Source organism: Xiphophorus maculatus, chromosome 11, assembly GCF_002775205.1.
Source record: "Xiphophorus maculatus strain JP 163 A chromosome 11, X_maculatus-5.0-male, whole genome shotgun sequence".
NCBI lineage: Eukaryota > Metazoa > Chordata > Actinopteri > Cyprinodontiformes > Poeciliidae > Xiphophorus > Xiphophorus maculatus.
Window position 1 is genome coordinate 15,047,034 of NC_036453.1, and position 22,878 is coordinate 15,069,911.

The window sequence follows — 22,878 nt, forward strand, 5'->3', positions numbered from 1 at the left end:
CTTTTCCTGATATACATCTGATATTTAGCAAAGCCAGACACAATGGTAGATAATTTTTAAAGTTGAGGTTGCTCTAGACAGGGATCTCATAACATCAGAATTAGGTTTATTTTAGACGACTGCATTTTTTTCAGTAGTAGTATTTCTGTTAGGAATTAGCACAGAGATCCTGTATTGTGCTGTTGGGGGTGCAGATGAATTCTGGGAGAAGACGGGGGCCTTCCATGTCAGACTCCTATCTGACATGGAAGACACAAGGCCTTCTCCATGTCAGACTTCTATGCAGATTGCAGGTATTGATAATACAGTCTAGTTAGTCAATTGTGAATCCCAAGCGTTATGTGTTGATTGATATTTTCGGTGAAGTTAAGAAACAACAGGCCAGGAGATGTTGGGTCTGATAAAGAGAAGAAAGAAAGATGTGGGATGAGGGGACTGGCGGCACTGGGTGTCTTCAATGTGTGAAAATTGAGGTGCAGGATAGAGCCAACCACAGACTGGCACAACCCTCCATGTCCGCAAGATCCATTATCCCACAGCCCAAACCTGACTGTTGTGTAGTAGTACATGTGGTGTGATGTCACAAATGTTAATTATGAAGGTCTGGGTGCCAGACTCCCCAATTGAGAAGGCTTCCCAACTCAAAAGTTATAAAAAATGGATAGGACAATCTTGTGAGGTACAGTTATTTCTCCAGTCAATATAAAAGTATGCAGGAGTGTTTAGGTCAGCCAGAGCTACATTTAGGGTGTAGCTTTAAATGTGTATATGATAATTAGAATGATGGATGTTATCAATACTCAACACCAATTCAAGTGAGAAATTTGGGAACTGATCTAAGATTTCAGAGTAAGTGGCACTTGGAGGGTCATGAAAAGCTTGGTACCTATCCATGGGGGCCAATAGATGATTGACAGGGCACACCCCAGATCAACAGTCCTTTGGTAAAAAGTAAATTTTTTTTTATTGTTGTTGTAGTTTACTTTTGGAGGCTTCTTCACTTTGCTAGACTTCAGTCTGGCTCCATTTTGTGAAACATTTTATTCCCTTTGAGAAACCAGCAGTAGAAAATTCTCTTAAATGTAAAAATGGTTTCTTTTACAGATAGACCCAAACTCCTATAGCTAAACATTACATTAATCATAATTTTCTATTTACTGTTTACTTTTAGTAGTAGAGAATGTTTCAAAGATACTAAAATTAGTTCATGTCCAAAATTTTAGCAGTTTCAACAGATTCACAATTTCTTATAAAATCATGGAACGTCTAAAATGAGAAACAAACTTTTTGATATCATTTGTGTTAAAAATGTAGGGTTAGATGCACATGTAATGGCCAAGTGTTGTTGTTGAGCTGCAAGGATGACCACATGATTTTTTTTAGGATTACATCACTCAGTATGGAAGAATATCTACACCCTACCAAATGCCAACTTTGCTTTCAAAATGTCATTATTTACCAAATGACACTTTATGACAACAGTCATCAATATTTATGAAGAATTATTCAAGTTCATGACAGGTGTTATGTCATGTTTATGACAGTGTCATGTCAGTCTTATGCACGACTGACATGCATAAGACTGACATTATGTACATTACATTAGGTAATGAAGTATTACCTGATGTACAAATTAAAGTGTGAAGAAGAAACCTTTCCAAAGATAAACCCCTCTGAGACAGTTGTAGTCACAAGATGGATTTCTTAACATTACGTCAGTTAGCATGCAACCATAAGCACACCCATCCAAAGATAAACTATATCTACCAACAGGAGCATTGCTGCTGACAGATGGTAAAATTTTCCCACAGATACCACGCTCCTCTCCATGCGCTGCCTGTTACTGTTATTTATTTTTATTGATTCTATGATAAGACTTTTGTTGCTGTGTTGTGACTTACTGGTTTCAGCTTTTGTTTTTCAGACTGATGGAAAACGTCACCTACAACAGTTTTATGCTCCAGCTGGAGGGCATAGATTTCACAAAGGAGGTTGTGTACATCGCCTTTTTCTTGTTCCTAGCTTTCTATATTTTTACTATGACTCTTAACTTGGGTTTTTTGATTCTAGTCATTATTGAGAAGAGCCTTCACCAGCCCATGTACATTCTGTTTTGCAGCCTGACAGTCAGCGACATCATTGCAGTTACAGAAGTCTTTCCTCGCCTGCTGGTGGATATTTTGAGGCCTCCGTCTGAGCGCCTCATCAGCTACTATGAGTGTGTGGTTCAGGCGTTTCTGAATCAGTGGGTGAGCAGCACTTCCCACACGCTGCTGATGATCATGGCCTTTGACAGATACGTTGCCATCTGCAACCCTCTGCGTTACGCTGCGATTATGACCAGCAGGATGCTGGTGAAGCTCACGGTTACCGCCTGGGGCGTTCCCTTCTTGTTTGTTTCGGTTCTGATCGGACTCTCTGTCAGGCTCAACAGATGCAGGACTTTTGTCTCAAGCCCGTTGTGTGACAACGCCTCCTTGTTTAAGCTCTCCTGTGAAAGTGTGGAGATCAATAACATCTATGGCCTCTTTTACACCGTGCTGCTGCTGGTAGCATCGGTCGGCTCCATTGTTCTAACCTACGGGAAGATTGCTGTGATATGTCTGACCAGTAAGAACAAATCAATGAAGAAAAAAGCCCTGAAAACCTGCAGCACTCACCTGGTTGTCTACCTGGTTTTGTCGTTCAGTGGATTTAGTGTTATTGCTCTGCATCGATTTCCGCAGTACTCACATTACAGAAAAATCCTCACCATTCTGTTTTTTATCATACCTGGAAGCCTCAACACTATTGTTTATGGTGTCCAGTCAAAAGAAATACGCAACTTTTTATCTGAAAAAATTAAGTCACATCAATGTTTACAATTAAAAAATAACAAATAGTGACACAGACTTTATTTTTCTTGTATACCCAATAAAACGTGAGTTCCAACTTTTAGGATGTGGTTGTTTTTTACTGTGTAAATGTCTCACTAAAATTCCTTTTGTTGCAGTGAATTTATGCTTTGCATCTAGAATAATAATAATGAGACGTCATGCTAGTAGAAATGTGCTTATTAAGGATGTATATATCTTAAAGTGTTTAATCTCTTTTAATCTGACGAGTGTTTGTAGCTGACTCGTGATTAACCACAAATGAATCCGATTTTTTAAAAATATTCTTCATGTACTTTAACAGAGTGCTTTTTTATTTTTATAATATTCTTTGAAACACTGGAAAAAGAAACTTTTCTCTTTGAAATGTAACTTTATTATAGTTGCAACAATATCAGGCAATACAAACTCAGTAGCTGGAAAAAGTGTTTCACCCTTGCACTGTGCAATTTCTGGCATTTGCACAGAAATCAAACTTAAACTGTATTAAATTTATTTGTATATACTTTATCTTTTCAGGCGGCTGCTGTTTTATTGTATAACTGCAGGTTGCGCTTGCTGCCCAGAGAAGCGGCACGTTAAGCACGTTCCGTTTTGTTGTTTTTTTTCGGTCGCACACATAAAGTGATTGTTTACAAGGAGCGATCGTCGTTATGCAAACTGCATTTGGGAGCAGATTTTACGAGTTTTAAAAGGAACAATATATTTCCCTATCGAATCTTCATAATAAAAATGACATTTTAAAAAAACTGATTTCCTGATTGCATTTATTTAATTTCATCAATGCAACGAAACACAATACATTCATATTGTAACGGAAGGTAAACTTAAAGCACCATCGTACAACAGAGTCACCTGGTGCGTCATTCCTTCCAGGACGCACAGCAGGAAAATAAACATTTAATCATGAATGTACGCACTTATTCGCTTTGATAATAGGCTAAAATAGCTAATATAAACACTTGAAGCCTGTGTTGCCTTTATTATAAGCCTTACATAAGACTTTTAATTTTTTGCGGCTCTAAACAGATTTGTTTTTGGGTTGTTTTTGGTTTTTTTTGGTCCAATATGGCTCTTTCAACATTTTGTTATGCCGAGAATTGCATGCCCTGTCTCGGGAGCGCGCATCGCTCTAAACTCTCGCATATTGATGAGAAAACGGACTAAAATATGACCAAAGAGGAAACTTTTAAAGATATTCGTAACATTATCACGTCTCTTAACCATGTAAGCCCTAAAACGGTGGGTTTTATTTAGCAGATTAATTGAAATAAATACGGTTTTTACAGCTTTATTGAGACATATGAGTCGAACGTTTTTCAGTCAGTGTCTGATGAAAATGTTCTCCACAGATGGTCTGAAATTCCCCGATTTTTCTTTGAACACCATAATAGCTTAAAGCATTACAAAGCAGAAGCCCGTTATATAGAACATTTTATATCATCCTTAACTGTCTAGTCCCCAGGCTCAGCTTCTTCAGCATATTTTCAAATATTTGTTTTTTTTAACAATTCAAATAACAGTGCATGAATTTGCTTTTCGATATTTCAATAGCCTTCATGACCTATTCTGCATAGGTCATGAAGAATGGCATGATAAAGCCCAGCAGCTGGAATGGAAACAAGCATGAGAAGATAAAGGCCAGCCACAGTCCCAGGGCTCCCTCGTCACCTCCAGGTGGTCCCAGGGCTCCCTCGTCGCCTCCAGGTGGTCCCAGGGCTCCCTCGTCACCTCCAGGTGGTCCCAGGGCTCCCTCGTCGCTTCCAGGTGGTCCCAGGGCTCCCTCGTCGCCTCCAGGTGGTCCCAGGGCTCCCTCGTCGCTTCCAGGTGGTCCCAGGGCTCCCTCGTCGCCTCCAGGTGGTCCCAGGGCTCCCTCGTCGCCTCCAGGTGGTCCCAGGGCTCCCTCGTCGCCTCCAGGTGGTCCCAGGGCTCCCTCGTCGCCTCCAGGTGGTCCCAGGGCTCCCTCGTCGACTCCAGGTGGTCCCAGGGCTCCCTCGACGCCTCCAGGTGGTCCGGCCCCTGCGCCGACATTGTCCGCCGGACCGGCCTTCAGGGATTCGTCTCCTGCACCACCAACGTTGCCCCCTTGCTGGATGGATGGATAGTTTTGGCCCCACTTGGAGAACATTCAATCCCCATGAAGACAGAAGAGCCAAGGCTGGGTTCCCGAAGCTGCGGCAGCGGTTTGACACCCCCTATACCTTCTGGGCTAATTTACCCACCGACCTGCAGCTTAGGAAGCCCAGAAACACCATCCTGAGCAGATGGATTGCCACAGCAAGGGGCAGCCATCTTGCTGTGGCAATCCACATTTTAGAAAACAAAAGAAATGTTTTAATCACACCTTAGCAGAATATAGAGACCAATTAACTAAAGTCGTGACTTTAGACTGTGGCAGGAAGCCGGAGTACCCGGAGAGAAACCTGCAAACAGGAAACCACTTTTTGAATAGAGGGGGCAAAGGTCAACTAGACAAGCCAAATCAACCAACAGTCATTTTGTTGGACTCTGGGATGAAGCCGGAGAGAACCCACTAATGCACTTGGGGAAAATGCAAACCCCATAAAGACAAAAGAACCCAGGCAGGAACTCAGACCCAGGCAAATGTCTTATTCAAAGAAAAGAAAAGAAAAGAAATCACACCTAAGCAAAATTTAGAAACCAATTAAGTAAACAGTCTCAATTTCAGACTGTGGCAGGAAGCCGGAGCACCCGGAGAGAAACCTGCAAACAGGAAACCTGTCAAATCTTTTTACCTTTCAATCTAATAATTTAATTTAACTGAACACATCAGGATAAGTGTTCAGTCCCAGTCAGATTTCTCCAGCCTCAAATGGTCAATTATGATTTGTTCTGGGATTTTTTTTATCTTCCGAATTTGTTATTTTTAGCTCCTCTCCAAAAGATCCTTGATCATGTTGAAGAGGAGGGGCTGGAGAAACTGTAACGTCAGGTGTGATTTCATTTCTTACCTTTTCCCAAAGACATCCGCCGGTTCTTCCTTGCCGTTGAAACGCCTTTCCAAAACTAGTTGCTGCCGTCGTCCAGACAGACCCGGGACACACTTTTGTCCGCTACCTTCTCCTAACCCGACATCGCCACTTTTGGAAGGTCCCAATGAATCGAGAGGGTTTCCTCCAGCGTTGAGGGAGAAAACGCCTCTCTCTGGCACCGAGAAGAGCATTAGAAATGCTCCTTCGGGCCGTGCTCCATCGGGCCCTTGCCGTGGCAATCCATCTGCTCCACCAGGTGTTTCTGGGCTCCCTCAGCTGCAGGTCGGTGGGTAAATTAGCCCAGAAGTTGTAGGGGGTGTTAAACCGCTGCCGCAGCTTCGGGAACCTTTCAAAGATAAAGTCAATGATGAAAATCTTGATCCCTACAGAAACACCTAGGATAAAACCCAGCAGCTGGCATGGCAACACGCATGAGAAGATCAAAACCAGCCAGAGTCCCACGTAGATCTTTACTGTGAGCTCTGGCCGGACCCAAATGCACAGATTTTTGATCTTCTCAAGCGTGTCGGCCATGTTTCCAAAAAGCTCCTGGGTTTTCTGAGCAGAATTGAAAGCCAAGTGAACCATCTGTAAGACATTTGTGCCTTTCAGATGTTCCCCTGGCTCACACATGTCGGGTATGATGCTCCCCGGGATCCTCCAGCCTTTGGTAATTAAATAATTTATGGAAAGTTGGAGAATCCCGAGGAGCACGATGGAGGAAAATGTCCAGCTAAACCACACTGTGCACATGTACAGACAGAAAAAACAGGCTGTCATGTACACAGAGTGCCAGCTGGACAAAGCAGACAGGTTTTTAGAAAGGTGTGCCACAGGTCTGAAGTCTCGTTCAAGGCGTCTCATGTTCTTTGTGATCTTTATGGGGCTTAGTGGGTCCTCCCTCTCCACGATCGCCTTTGGGTGGAAACTAAGTTTTTCTCTAAACGCTCTAAGGCGATCGCGGATCTTCATCTTGGCTGCCGTTGTTCCTGGTCTCTATGAAAACTCTGTGGGCTCAATGTTGGAGGCAACACATTAAATCTTTAGAACTTCTTTGATCTATTGTGATGTACATGATGTCATCTATGACCTCATCAGTGAGCTCACTGGACTTCTGGGGCAAGGTCTTGCTTCTGATCGTTGCTATGGAAACAATCAGAACAGTTCTGAATCAGTCAAGCTGAAATAATGACTAAATACTTAAATATTAAGTAATATTTTTTATTTAACATGAAGAGATTAACAGTAGATTTCTACAAATTAGAATTTTTGCGTTTGTGGTTTTCCGTACCTGCGGTGGTATAAGTGGTTGTGTATTCCAACCCTGACTGGTTTCGATGGAGTAGGTGGGCGTGGCGGCGTGGCGAAGTGACCTGTACCACCATTGCCATATGTTTGGCTCTAGATTCCACATGTTTCGACTGAGCTGCACCAAACTTACTGGGATGGATCCTTATCCAGCCCCAGACAGGAATCCATAAGAATCTGCAGACTTAAATCAGGGATTTGTTCCTGATCACTGTTTTCTATTTGTCTTCCTTTTTGTAATACCACACACTCCAAGCGTTCCAGTTCAACCTCAGAACACCATTCAGCCCATCGTCTTCCAGCATTACATCACCAGTAACATTGTCCACAGATTCCAACTCAAACTCACTCCTACTTAAATCTACAACAGACTTTACTGAATGTTTTGTTCCATCAACAAATCCAAACAAACCAGTTCTGTAAAACTCACCAAAGGTTGCACAACTTGAAGGCTTGAGTTCACTATCAAAGCGATAAGGTAGAAATAACTGCATTATGCTTTGGTAAAACTTTTCTGGCTCTTTTGTTTCAGAGAAACGCGCATATCGAACAGCTGCTGGTTTTGTCCAAATTCTTTTTGCAATAAACCCAAAGTCATTATTCAACTTTATTGCATTTCTACATTTCTCATTTTTTGTCAAAACGCTATAATCTGAAGCCAACTTAACCAGGCACATATTATTAAACACATTATCATTCGGCCTATTCTTATAGCGGTCAACTATACCAGTCATCCACATGTCTTTTGGGGTAAGACCCTGTGATGTAGCTTTTGTCTCAAAACAGAAATGGGAAAACTCATTTTCACAATATTATCACCAGTTGGAATAAAAATAACGCTCTGAGAAAACTCCTTTAAATGCATGTTGGTGAGTCACATGTCACTTCATCCATCCAAACACAAGAAATGAAGTGACATGTTGATGTACAAATCACTTGAGGATTTATCCTCAGAAATCAAATCTGGATTTTATCCTCAGATGAAGAAGTTTAGAAATAAATGTGCAGAAACTTAAACTGGTTCTTGGAAATGTGTGGCTTTAAAATCAGGGCAAAAACAATAAAAATGATAATTACTCACCTGGAAAATGTGAAAGCAGACATGGTTTTTACAGGAAACCCATCTTTTGGATTCATGAGAATAAAACCTCGAGTGTAACCAATGCAGCCATTTTAATTCATCAGCATCATCGGTCCATCTGAGTCGGCGCGGTTACGACACGTGGGTCAAGTGGCAAACAAGCCTGTGAGCATGACTTCAGCTGCGTCTGAATAGCACGAGGTTTTCCCCCTTCCTGACATTGCAACGTGGTGCAAAAGTATATACACAAGACCAGAGTGCAAAAAAGTAGATAACAAAAGACTTGGTTTACAATGAAAAGCAGAGTTGAATAAGAATTTTAAACGAAATTGGCAGGAGCTGCCAGCGCCCACTTCTGCGCCATTGACCGCTCAGCAGCGCCCTCATTTTACAGCTTTAAGCGGATAAACTGACTCATTATGGATTTATGTCCTATTAATAAAAACTCTCTGATGAAACAAAATAAAATGCAGATCTGATCCGGTTCTGTTTTCACATGGTCTTAACTGCCTCCTTCACAATAAAAGCCTGGAGTTCTCACCCTTAGCATGTTTGTAAGGACAAACCGAGCCTGCATTAATCATGTAATATTAATTTTAGTCGGCCATGCGGAGTTTAATGTGACGTTCAGGAACAATCCGACTCTTTTTTTAGCGGCTCTGTGCCCTGAACAGGAGGACTCAAATCTCAGTTAGTGAGAGCCTTTCTTTGTTTTGTTTTGTTTTTATGACTTTGCTTGCTTATAATGCTCTGCATATGTAGTTCGGCGGAGAATGGGATGTTTTGTTGAGCGTTAGACCTTATTGTTGCCCAACAATAAGGTCTAACTCCGTGGCATGCCCAACCACAGTGTTAGCCGTGCCCGTCCTGGCTTCGAAGCTGTTTATTTTATTTTTTTGTTTTTGTTTTTGTCTCCGAGTGGTGAACTTTCCACTATTCGTATGTTCATATGATACGGAAAAGACTCCTGCACTTCCATTATATGTGCCCTCTGTCCACCGCACTTTTACAGTCGTTAAAACGGTTTAATCCGTTGATAAAATGTAGTAATGCGTTTTTCCGAGCCGCCTTTAAATGCAACATTAGCGTTAAGCGCCAGTGGGTTCAGGACAAACATGTTGCTATGCAACAATCATGGCACAAAACCATTAAAACGCAAACATCTTTGCACTTTTTCCCCCTAAACACACCGAGTAAGTAGAGTAATGCTGTTGGACGCAATGTTAGCTAGTTAACGACAATAAGTCTCGTTAAGCTAGTTAAGAATAGTTTTTTCCAGCTGGGTATTAGTAGTTACATTTATGTGTCCACACTGGAGAGAACCTTAATTATAACCTGTCAAAATGAAGAACGGCTTCAAATTTTTACATCGTTTGAAAAAAGAAAAAATGGTCAAATGCGGAAAATATTCGTTAACGCGGCCTCTGCATGTAAGTATCAGCCGATCACCATCCACCGAAATTAAGGAAATCGGGTGGACCTGGTTCTGGTTCTGGTCCTGGTTCTGGTTCTGGTTCTGGTCCTAGTTCTGGTTATCTCAACTGGTTGCTCTGGTAACAGCTTGCTGGTTTCCTGTGGATAATCAGACGAGGTTTTATCCTTTAGCATCAACTGAACAGAACAGTTCTGGACCTGGGCACTACTGGACCTAGATGGTACCGGACCTGGATGGTTCCCGGATCTAGATGGTACGGACCCGGTTCATGTGTCAGACTCAATGTCGGATCAGATGTTGAGGGAATGAACGATTCCCTGTTTGTCTTGTAAAGTGAACTGATCTAATGAACTCAAACCTTCACAATAACAATCCCGGTTTATTTAATCTGCAGGACTCTGGCGCCCTCTGCTGGCCGCCATTCGTCACTGCACGCTGGAGTTTATATGGAAAAATGTTTTTCTTTTGATCAGATCAAGAGGATGAACGTTGTATTGTCCTGCTTATCAAACTTTAGCAGGCTAAACTGGACCACATTAAATCTTCAAGAGATGGATCCATTTCTGCTGCATGAATATTAATATTATTAGTGAAACGAGTGAAACTCGTCTCTGGGCCCAAATACAGAGACGAGCCCTGCAGGAGGAAAACCATTTTAATGACAAATGCCAAAACGTTTGGAGTCTGGTGGTTGTCATGGAGATTCATTGTTCTGGGTCAGTGATGGAGTGGTTCTGGTCAGTCGGCCTCTCCACCGGTCCAGGTGTGGATCATGATTCTGACTCAGGTTCTCTGGAGACCAAAGTCTCAGTTCTGTAGGCGTTTCTAGAAAACTGCAAAAAATTTGTTTCTGTTGTTCAGGCTCTTCAGATCGGAGCAGGATGTCCTGCTGTTTCACATCTGTAAAGTTCGGGTTCTGATCGGGCCTGGATGAGAATAAATTGTTTTCAGTTTTCCAAAGTTGTGGTTAATTGTTCAAGTCATTATGAAGACGATATTTGGCACCAAACAAAAAAAAACCTGGAAACAAGCAGAAAGTTTGTGTGGAATAAGAGAGCAGAAAGCTGAGCTGCTGTTTCTGTTGATTTATCTTCCCTTAATTATGGTTATAAATTACATTTTTACATTTAGTCAGGTTATCTTTGATATTGAAAATCTGATATATTTAATTATGGCGTCAAACCAGAACTGCAAGCACATATAATGGGTTTCTCGCCCCACCCAGCAGGTCCCCTCCTTGCATTGCCCACCCACACACAACGGGTAGAACAGGCGGCACAGGCCTGTTCCATGCAGTGCTGCCTGAATGCATCATAATATACCAACATGTTATTATGGTTCTTTTCAGAACATTTCTTGTGTTTTATCAAGTTTTTTTTTATGTCTTAAAATTCATTTTTGATCAACAGACAAACATTTTTCCACTATAGTGTAGTAATTCTATTTGGCCATACAATGGAGCCAAATCCACATCTATCATGTCAACATGTCTGAACTTCAACATGCTAATCTCTTGTCTTACTTAATCTATGGGGAATCCCAAGTTTAAATGAACCGTTTAAGCCATCAGATCTATGTAATGTTTATTCGACCGCAGTTTGATTTGCATTTTTCTGTTTTGCCTCGTTTCAGTTTCACACTTTTTCGCATTAAATCCTCTTCAAATACAACTCTGGCCTGGTCCTTGGAGGAAGTGACGAGAGACACAGTTTGGTTCACTGTGAACATCCACAGTGCTTTAATCTTCAGGACTGTCCTGCTTTTGAAACCTCGCGGGATAGAAAACCATTCTGGAAAGTTGCCGATTGTAACTGCTTGGAGTTCTAGTTTAGCTTTGTCTTCTGTTTATTTTATGCTTTCAGGGGGGGTGACTCATATGTCATCCACCACCAGAGGGCGCTGCAGTCCTCCCGTTCTGGATCTCGGTTCTGAAAGAGTTCATTGGCTCACAGATTAGAATCAGAAGCAGGGAATAATTATAAATATCATTTATTGTAAATCAATACAATCGCAGATTCAGCTGATTGATTATACTGACTGAACAGTGAGCGACTCATGCAGTGTTGGTTTATAAAGAGGATCAAATGTTAAAGAATCAGAACCGACTCCGGTCCAAAATAAAGCTCCCAGGTTTTAGGACGTTAGATGATTTTATGTCCTTAATAAAGCACTAAATGATCAGATTAACGGATAATCTGTTGGCATTTAATGTCTTAAGAATCAGAATGAAAAACCTCTGAAGCTAAACATCATCAACAAACATGAGGAAGTTCTGGAAGTTCTCAGGTCCATGAACGACTCGGCCCAGCTAGAACCAACGGAGCCGTTTGGACCTGCAGGGAACCGGAGCCAGGTTCTCCTGGTTCAAATAGCTACACATTATTGCTTCAAATATTTTAATCTGACTGTATTCTTCACTTCCAGAAAACCCGACTTCCTCTAAAGGTTGTGGGATAAAATTCTGCTTGGTTCTGTTTGGGTTCAAAGGTCATGAAGCAAAACATGGTGAAAAACTTCAAACTTGATGAGCTGTAAAGGTGAGAAACCTCAGCAGAGTGGAGGTGACCAGATGTTCTGGTCGGATCCGTCAGACGGCCTTGCCCAGGATCAGGACGCTCATGAAGAAGAACATGACGAAGAAGAGCCACATGAAGAAGCGGTCCATGACATTGGCGACCTTCCTCCACTCGGCGACGCGGCTCTGGGCGGCGCGCTGGTCCTGGTACGACCCGGCGATGGACTCCACGCTCTGCAGCAGCCGCTGGTGCTGGCACACACACCTGGTTCTGACCCGGATCTCCCTCTGGGTCGCCCCGCCGGCCGGCTGCTCTGCCTCTCTCTCCTCGGAGTGGTCGATGGTGACCAGCAGATCCTCCTTCCACACCGCTTCCTGCCCCCCTGCCTGCTGCTCCCCCACTTCCTGCCCCCCTGCCTGCCTAATGACATCTGTAACTAGTCCAATGTTAAAGAGAAAATATTAATCACAATTATAATTATCTCATAACTGTCAAAGTTAAGACTAACAACAAATGACATAGTAATGTTATAATACACAAAGATACAAAACATTTTCAATTTTGATAATTAACTATTATGACAATTATTGCAGATGGTGATTCTTGGTTAATGTCAGCTTGTAATAACAAAGACATTTTGAGTAAAGCCAACTTTGCTTTCAAAATGTCATTATTTACCAAATGACACTTTATGACAACAGTCATCAATATTTATGAAGAATTATTCAAGTTCATGACAGGTGTTATGTCATGTTTATGACAGTGTCATGTCAGTCTTATGCACGACTGACATGCATAAGACTGACATTATGTACATTACATTAGGTAATGAAGTATTACCTGATGTACAAATTAAAGTGTGAAGAAGAAACCTTTCCAAAGATAAACCCCTCTGAGACAGTTGTAGTCACAAGATGGATTTCTTAACATTACGTCAGTTAGCATGCAACCATAAGCACACCCATCCAAAGATAAACTATATCTACCAACAGGAGCATTGCTGCTGACAGATGGTAAAATTTTCCCACAGATACCACGCTCCTCTCCATGCGCTGCCTGTTACTGTTATTTATTTTTATTGATTCTATGATAAGACTTTTGTTGCTGTGTTGTGACTTACTGGTTTCAGCTTTTGTTTTTCAGACTGATGGAAAACGTCACCTACAACAGTTTTATGCTCCAGCTGGAGGGCATAGATTTCACAAAGGAGGTTGTGTACATCGCCTTTTTCTTGTTCCTAGCTTTCTATATTTTTACTATGACTCTTAACTTGGGTTTTTTGATTCTAGTCATTATTGAGAAGAGCCTTCACCAGCCCATGTACATTCTGTTTTGCAGCCTGACAGTCAGCGACATCATTGCAGTTACAGAAGTCTTTCCTCGCCTGCTGGTGGATATTTTGAGGCCTCCGTCTGAGCGCCTCATCAGCTACTATGAGTGTGTGGTTCAGGCGTTTCTGAATCAGTGGGTGAGCAGCACTTCCCACACGCTGCTGATGATCATGGCCTTTGACAGATACGTTGCCATCTGCAACCCTCTGCGTTACGCTGCGATTATGACCAGCAGGATGCTGGTGAAGCTCACGGTTACCGCCTGGGGCGTTCCCTTCTTGTTTGTTTCGGTTCTGATCGGACTCTCTGTCAGGCTCAACAGATGCAGGACTTTTGTCTCAAGCCCGTTGTGTGACAACGCCTCCTTGTTTAAGCTCTCCTGTGAAAGTGTGGAGATCAATAACATCTATGGCCTCTTTTACACCGTGCTGCTGCTGGTAGCATCGGTCGGCTCCATTGTTCTAACCTACGGGAAGATTGCTGTGATATGTCTGACCAGTAAGAACAAATCAATGAAGAAAAAAGCCCTGAAAACCTGCAGCACTCACCTGGTTGTCTACCTGGTTTTGTCGTTCAGTGGATTTAGTGTTATTGCTCTGCATCGATTTCCGCAGTACTCACATTACAGAAAAATCCTCACCATTCTGTTTTTTATCATACCTGGAAGCCTCAACACTATTGTTTATGGTGTCCAGTCAAAAGAAATACGCAACTTTTTATCTGAAAAAATTAAGTCACATCAATGTTTACAATTAAAAAATAACAAATAGTGACACAGACTTTATTTTTCTTGTATACCCAATAAAACGTGAGTTCCAACTTTTAGGATGTGGTTGTTTTTTACTGTGTAAATGTCTCACTAAAATTCCTTTTGTTGCAGTGAATTTATGCTTTGCATCTAGAATAATAATAATGAGACGTCATGCTAGTAGAAATGTGCTTATTAAGGATGTATATATCTTAAAGTGTTTAATCTCTTTTAATCTGACGAGTGTTTGTAGCTGACTCGTGATTAACCACAAATGAATCCGATTTTTTAAAAATATTCTTCATGTACTTTAACAGAGTGCTTTTTTATTTTTATAATATTCTTTGAAACACTGGAAAAAGAAACTTTTCTCTTTGAAATGTAACTTTATTATAGTTGCAACAATATCAGGCAATACAAACTCAGTAGCTGGAAAAAGTGTTTCACCCTTGCACTGTGCAATTTCTGGCATTTGCACAGAAATCAAACTTAAACTGTATTAAATTTATTTGTATATACTTTATCTTTTCAGGCGGCTGCTGTTTTATTGTATAACTGCAGGTTGCGCTTGCTGCCCAGAGAAGCGGCACGTTAAGCACGTTCCGTTTTGTTGTTTTTTTTCGATCGCACACATAAAGTGATTGTTTACAAGGAGCGATCGTCGTTATGCAAACTGCATTTGGGAGCAGATTTTACGAGTTTTAAAAGGAACAATATATTTCCCTATCGAATCTTCATAATAAAAATGACATTTTAAAAAAAACTGATTTCCTGATTGCATTTATTTAATTTCATCAATGCAACGAAACACAATACATTCATATTGTAACGGAAGATAAACTTAAAGCACCATCGTACAACAGAGTCACCTGGTGCGTCATTCCTTCCAGGACGCACAGCAGGAAAATAAACATTTAATCATGAATGTACGCACTTATTCGCTTTGATAATAGGCTAAAATAGCTAATATAAACACTTGAAGCCTGTGTTGCCTTTATTATAAGCCTTACATAAGACTTTTAATTTTTTGCGGCTCTAAACAGATTTGTTTTTGGGTTGTTTTTGTTTTTTTTTGGTCCAATATGGCTCTTTCAACATTTTGTTATGCCGAGAATTGCATGCCCTGTCTCGGGAGCGCGCATCGCTCTAAACTCTCGCATATTGATGAGAAAACGGACTAAAATATGACCAAAGAGGAAACTTTTAAAGATATTCGTAACATTATCACGTCTCTTAACCATGTAAGCCCTAAAACGGTGGGTTTTATTTAGCAGATTAATTGAAATAAATACGGTTTTTACAGCTTTATTGAGACATATGAGTCGAACGTTTTTCAGTCAGTGTCTGATGAAAATGTTCTCCACAGATGGTCTGAAATTCCCCGATTTTTCTTTGAACACCATAATAGCTTAAAGCATTACAAAGCAGAAGCCCGTTATATAGAACATTTTATATCATCCTTAACTGTCTAGTCCCCAGGCTCAGCTTCTTCAGCATATTTTCAAATATTTGTTTTTTTTAACAATTCAAATAACAGTGCATGAATTTGCTTTTCGATATTTCAATAGCCTTCATGACCTATTCTGCATAGGTCATGAAGAATGGCATGATAAAGCCCAGCAGCTGGAATGGAAACAAGCATGAGAAGATAAAGGCCAGCCACAGTCCCAGGGCTCCCTCGTCACCTCCAGGTGGTCCCAGGGCTCCCTCGTCGCCTCCAGGTGGTCCCAGGGCTCCCTCGTCGCCTCCAGGTGGTCCCAGGGCTCCCTCGTCACCTCCAGGTGGTCCCAGGGCTCCCTCGTCGCTTCCAGGTGGTCCCAGGGCTCCCTCGTCGCCTCCAGGTGGTCCCAGGGCTCCCTCGTCGCTTCCAGGTGGTCCCAGGGCTCCCTCGTCGCCTCCAGGTGGTCCCAGGGCTCCCTCGTCGCCTCCAGGTGGTCCCAGGGCTCCCTCGTCGCCTCCAGGTGGTCCCAGGGCTCCCTCGTCGCCTCCAGGTGGTCCCAGGGCTCCCTCGTCGACTCCAGGTGGTCCCAGGGCTCCCTCGACGCCTCCAGGTGGTCCGGCCCCTGCGCCGACATTGTCCGCCGGACCGGCCTTCAGGGATTCGTCTCCTGCACCACCAACGTTGCCCCCTTGCTGGATGGATGGATAGTTTTGGCCCCACTTGGAGAACATTCAATCCCCATGAAGACAGAAGAGCCAAGGCTGGGTTCCCGAAGCTGCGGCAGCGGTTTGACACCCCCTATACCTTCTGGGCTAATTTACCCACCGACCTGCAGCTTAGGAAGCCCAGAAACACCATCCTGAGCAGATGGATTGCCACAGCAAGGGGCAGCCATCTTGCTGTGGTAATCCACATTTTAGAAAACAAAAGAAATGTTTTAATCACACCTTAGCAGAATATAGAGACCAATTAACTAAAGTCGTGACTTTAGACTGTGGCAGGAAGCCGGAGTACCCGGAGAGAAACCTGCAAACAGGAAACCACTTTTTGAATAGAGGGGGCAAAGGTCAACTAGACAAGCCAAATCAACCAACAGTCATTTTGTTGGACTCTGGGATGAAGCCGGAGAGAACCCACTAATGCACTTGGGGAAAATGCAAACCCCATAAAGACAAAAGAACCCAGGCAGGAACTCAGACCCAGGCAAATGTCTTATTCAAAGAAAAGAAAAGAAAAGAAATCACACCTAAGCAAAATTTAGAAACCAATTAAGTAAACAGTCTCAATTTCAGACTGTGGCAGGAAGCCGGAGCACCCGGAGAGAAACCTGCAAACAGGAAACCTGTCAAATCTTTTTACCTTTCAATCTAATAATTTAATTTAACTGAACACATCAGGATAAGTGTTCAGTCCCAGTCAGATTTCTCCAGCCTCAAATGGTCAATTATGATTTGTTCTGGGATTTTTTTTATCTTCCGAATTTGTTATTTTTAGCTCCTCTCCAAAAGATCCTTGATCATGTTGAAGAGGAGGGGCTGGAGAAACTGTAACGTCAGGTGTGATTTCATTTCTTACCTTTTCCCAAAGACATCCGCCGGTTCTTCCTTGCCGTTGAAACGCCTTTCCAAAACTAGTTGCTGCCGTCGTCCAGACAGACCCGGGACACACTTTTGTCCGCTACCTTCTCCTAACCCGACATCGCCACTTTTGGAAGGTCCCAATGAATCGAGAGGGTTTCCTCCAGCGTTGAGGGAGAAAACGCCTCTCTCTGGCACCGAGAAGAGCATTAGAAATGCTCCTTCGGGCCGTGCTCCATCGGGCCCTTGCCGTGGCAATCCATCTGCTCCACCAGGTGTTTCTGGGCTCCCTCAGCTGCAGGTCGGTGGGTAAATTAGCCCAGAAGTTGTAGGGGGTGTTAAACCGCTGCCGCAGCTTCGGGAACCTTTCAAAGATAAAGTCAATGATGAAAATCTTGATCCCTACAGAAACACCTAGGATAAAACCCAGCAGCTGGCATGGCAACACGCATGAGAAGATCAAAACCAGCCAGAGTCCCACGTAGATCTTTACTGTGAGCTCTGGCCGGACCCAAATGCACAGATTTTTGATCTTCTCAAGCGTGTCGGCCATGTTTCCAAAAAGCTCCTGGGTTTTCTGAGCAGAATTGAAAGCCAAGTGAACCATCTGTAAGACATTTGTGCCTTTCAGATGTTCCCCTGGCTCACACATGTCGGGTATGATGCTCCCCGGGATCCTCCAGCCTTTGGTAATTAAATAATTTATGGAAAGTTGGAGAATCCCGAGGAGCACGATGGAGGAAAATGTCCAGCTAAACCACACTGTGCACATGTACAGACAGAAAAAACAGGCTGTCATGTACACAGAGTGCCAGCTGGACAAAGCAGACAGGTTTTTAGAAAGGTGTGCCACAGGTCTGAAGTCTCGTTCAAGGCGTCTCATGTTCTTTGTGATCTTTATGGGGCTTAGTGGGTCCTCCCTCTCCACGATCGCCTTTGGGTGGAAACTAAGTTTTTCTCTAAACGCTCTAAGGCGATCGCGGATCTTCATCTTGGCTGCCGTTGTTCCTGGTCTCTATGAAAACTCTGTGGGCTCAATGTTGGAGGCAACACATTAAATCTTTAGAACTTCTTTGATCTATTGTGATGTACATGATGTCATCTATGACCTCATCAGTGAGCTCACTGGACTTCTGGGGCAAGGTCTTGCTTCTGATCGTTGCTATGGAAACAATCAGAACAGTTCTGAATCAGTCAAGCTGAAATAATGACTAAATACTTAAATATTAAGTAATATTTTTTATTTAACATGAAGAGATTAACAGTAGATTTCTACAAATTAGAATTTTTGCGTTTGTGGTTTTCCGTACCTGCGGTGGTATAAGTGGTTGTGTATTCCAACCCTGACTGGTTTCGATGGAGTAGGTGGGCGTGGCGGCGTGGCGAAGTGACCTGTACCACCATTGCCATATGTTTGGCTCTAGATTCCACATGTTTCGACTGAGCTGCACCAAACTTACTGGGATGGATCCTTATCCAGCCCCAGACAGGAATCCATAAGAATCTGCAGACTTAAATCAGGTATTTGTTCCTGATCACTGTTTTCTATTTGTCTTCCTTTTTGTAATACCACACACTCCAAGCGTTCCAGTTCAACCTCAGAACACCATTCAGCCCATCGTCTTCCAGCATTACATCACCAGTAACATTGTCCACAGATTCCAACTCAAACTCACTCCTACTTAAATCTACAACAGACTTTACTGAATGTTTTGTTCCATCAACAAATCCAAACAAACCAGTTCTGTAAAACTCACCAAAGGTTGCACAACTTGAAGGCTTGAGTTCACTATCAAAGCGATAAGGTAGAAATAACTGCATTATGCTTTGGTAAAACTTTTCTGGCTCTTTTGTTTCAGAGAAACGCGCATATCGAACAGCTGCTGGTTTTGTCCAAATTCTTTTTGCAATAAACCCAAAGTCATTATTCAACTTTATTGCATTTCTACATTTCTCATTTTTTGTCAAAACGCTATAATCTGAAGCCAACTTAACCAGGCACATATTATTAAACACATTATCATTCGGCCTATTCTTATAGCGGTCAACTATACCAGTCATCCACATGTCTTTTGGGGTAAGACCCTGTGATGTAGCTTTTGTCTCAAAACAGAAATGGGAAAACTCATTTTCACAATATTATCACCAGTTGGAATAAAAATAACGCTCTGAGAAAACTCCTTTAAATGCATGTTGGTGAGTCACATGTCACTTCATCCATCCAAACACAAGAAATGAAGTGACATGTTGATGTACAAATCACTTGAGGATTTATCCTCAGAAATCAAATCTGGATTTTATCCTCAGATGAAGAAGTTTAGAAATAAATGTGCAGAAACTTAAACTGGTTCTTGGAAATGTGTGGCTTTAAAATCAGGGCAAAAACAATAAAAATGATAATTACTCACCTGGAAAATGTGAAAGCAGACATGGTTTTTACAGGAAACCCATCTTTTGGATTCATGAGAATAAAACCTCGAGTGTAACCAATGCAGCCATTTTAATTCATCAGCATCATCGGTCCATCTGAGTCGGCGCGGTTACGACACGTGGGTCAAGTGGCAAACAAGCCTGTGAGCATGACTTCAGCTGCGTCTGAATAGCACGAGGTTTTCCCCCTTCCTGACATTGCAACGTGGTGCAAAAGTATATACACAAGACCAGAGTGCAAAAAAGTAGATAACAAAAGACTTGGTTTACAATGAAAAGCAGAGTTGAATAAGAATTTTAAACGAAATTGGCAGGAGCTGCCAGCGCCCACTTCTGCGCCATTGACCGCTCAGCAGCGCCCTCATTTTACAGCTTTAAGCGGATAAACTGACTCATTATGGATTTATGTCCTATTAATAAAAACTCTCTGATGAAACAAAATAAAATGCAGATCTGATCCGGTTCTGTTTTCACATGGTCTTAACTGCCTCCTTCACAATAAAAGCCTGGAGTTCTCACCCTTAGCATGTTTGTAAGGACAAACCGAGCCTGCATTAATCATGTAATATTAATTTTAGTCGGCCATGCGGAGTTTAATGTGACGTTCAGGAACAATCCGACTCTTTTTTTAGCGGCTCTGTGCCCTGAACAGGAGGACTCAAATCTCAGTTAGTGAGAGCCTTTCTTTGTTTTGTTTTGTTTTTATGACTTTGCTTGCTTATAATGCTCTGCATATGTAGTTCGGCGGAGAATGGGATGTTTTGTTGAGCGTTAGACCTTATTGTTGCCCAACAATAAGGTCTAACTCCGTGGCATGCCCAACCACAGTGTTAGCCGTGCCCGTCCTGGCTTCGAAGCTGTTTATTTTATTTTTTTGTTTTTGTTTTTGTCTCCGAGTGGTGAACTTTCCACTATTCGTATGTTCATATGATACGGAAAAGACTCCTGCACTTCCATTATATGTGCCCTCTGTCCACCGCACTTTTACAGTCGTTAAAACGGTTTAATCCGTTGATAAAATGTAGTAATGCGTTTTTCCGAGCCGCTTTTAAATGCAACATTAGCGTTAAGCGCCAGTGGGTTGAGGACAAACATGTTGCTATGCAACAATCATGGCACAAAACCATTAAAACGCAAACATCTTTGCACTTTTTCCCCCTAAACACACCGAGTAAGTAGAGTAATGCTGTTGGACGCAATGTTAGCTAGTTAACGACAATAAGTCTCGTTAAGCTAGTTAAGAATAGTTTTTTTTTCCAGCTGGGTATTAGTAGTTACATTTATGTGTCCACACTGGAGAGAACCTTAATTATAACCTGTCAAAATGAAGAACGGCTTCAAATTTTTATATCGTTTTGAAAAAAGAAAAAATGGTCAAATGCGGAAAATATTCGTTAACGCGGCCTCTGCATGTAAGTATCAGCCGATCACCATCCACCGAAATTAAGGAAATCGGGTGGACCTGGTTCTGGTCCTGGTTCTGGTTCTGGTTCTGGTTCTGGTCCTGGTTCTGGTTCTCTCCACTGGTTGCTCTGGTAACAGCTTGCTGGTTTCCTGTGGATAATCAGACGAGGTTTTATCCTTTAGCGTCAACTGAACAGAACAGTTCTGGACCTGGGCACTACCGGACCTAGATGGTACCGGACCTGGATGGTTCCCGGATCTAGATGGTACGGACCCGGTTCATGTGTCAGACTCAATGTCGGATCAGATGTTGAGGGAATGAACGATTCCCTGTTTGTCTTGTAAAGTGAACTGATCTAATGAACTCAAACCTTCACAATAACAATCCCGGTTTATTTAATCTGCAGGACTCTGGCGCCCTCTGCTGGCCGCCATTCGTCACTGCACGCTGGAGTTTATATGGGAAAATGTTTTTCTTTTGATCAGATCAAGAGGATGAACGTTGTATTGTCCTGCTTATCAAGCTTTAGCAGGCTAAGCATTACCACATTAAATCTTCAAGAGATGGATCCATTTCTGCTGCATGAATATTAATATTATTAGTGAAACGAGTGAAACTCGTCTCTGGGCCCAAATACAGAGACGAGCCCTGCAGGAGGAAAACCATTTTAATGACAAATGCCAAAACGTTTGGAGTCTGGTGGTTGTCATGGAGATTCATTGTTCTGGGTCATTGATGGGGTGGTTCTGGTCAGTCGGCCTCTCCACCGGTCCAGGTGTGGATCATGATTCTGACTCAGGTTCTCTGGAGACCAAAGCCTCAGTTCTGTAGGCGTTTCTAGAAAACTGGAAAAAAAATTGTTTCTGTTGTTCAGGCTCTTCAGATCGGAGCAGGATGTCCTGCTGTTTCACATCTGTAAAGTTCGGGTTCTGATCGGGCCTGGATGGGAATAAATTGTTTTCAGTTTTCCAAAGTTGTGGTTAATTGTTCAAGTCATTATGAAGACGATATTTGGCACCAAACAAAAAAAAACCTGGAAACAAGCAGAAAGTTTGTGTGGAATAAGAGAGCAGAAAGCTGAGCTGCTGTTTCTGTTGATTTATCTTCCCTTAATTATGGTTATAAATTACATTTTTACATTTAGTCAGGTTATCTTTGATATTGAAAATCTGATATATTTAATTATGGCGTCAAACCAGAACTGCAAGCACATATAATGGGTTTCTCGCCCCACCCAGCAGGTCCCCTCATTGCATTGCCCACCCACACACAACGGGTAGAACAGGCGGCACAGGCCTGTTCCATGCAGTGCTGCCTGAATGCATCATAATATACCAACATGTTATTATGGTTCTTTTCATAACATTTCTTTACAGTGTTTTATCAAGTTTTTTCTTGTGTCTTAAAATTCATTTTTGATCAACAGACAAACATTTTTCCACTATAGTGTAGTAATTCTATTTGGCCATACAATGGAGCCAAATCCACATCTATCTTGGCCAGCAACATGTCTGAACTTCACCATGCTAATCTCTTGTCTTACTTAATCTATGGGGAATCCCAAGTTTAACACTATTCAAGACCCTGGCCTTATTTACATTACTGTAAATTTATTTATTTACATTACTGTAAATTTATTTATTTACATTACTGTAAATAAGGCCAGGCCAATAACGATCTCTTTTGTCTTGTCGACGTTCAGGAACACGTTTGTCTTTTTACACCAGTCCACAAGATGTT

General features: G+C 42.2%; 2 protein-coding genes across 2 annotated transcripts; both read left to right on the forward strand.

Moving 5' to 3' along the window:
• Positions 1-1,925: 1,925 nt before the first annotated feature.
• On the forward strand, positions 1,926-2,882 carry LOC102233407 (olfactory receptor 146-like). Its single transcript, XM_005803583.1, has one exon. It carries the CDS (start codon positions 1,929-1,931, stop codon positions 2,880-2,882), a length of 954 nt encoding a protein of 317 aa, XP_005803640.1. The 5' UTR covers positions 1,926-1,928.
• A 10,471-nt stretch (positions 2,883-13,353) lies between these two features.
• LOC111610099 (olfactory receptor 146-like) lies at positions 13,354-21,874 on the forward strand. Its single transcript, XM_023342531.1, has 2 exons — positions 13,354-14,270; positions 21,793-21,874. Exons 1-2 carry the CDS (start codon positions 13,354-13,356, stop codon positions 21,872-21,874), a joined length of 999 nt encoding a protein of 332 aa, XP_023198299.1.
• Positions 21,875-22,878: the final 1,004 nt, after the last annotated feature.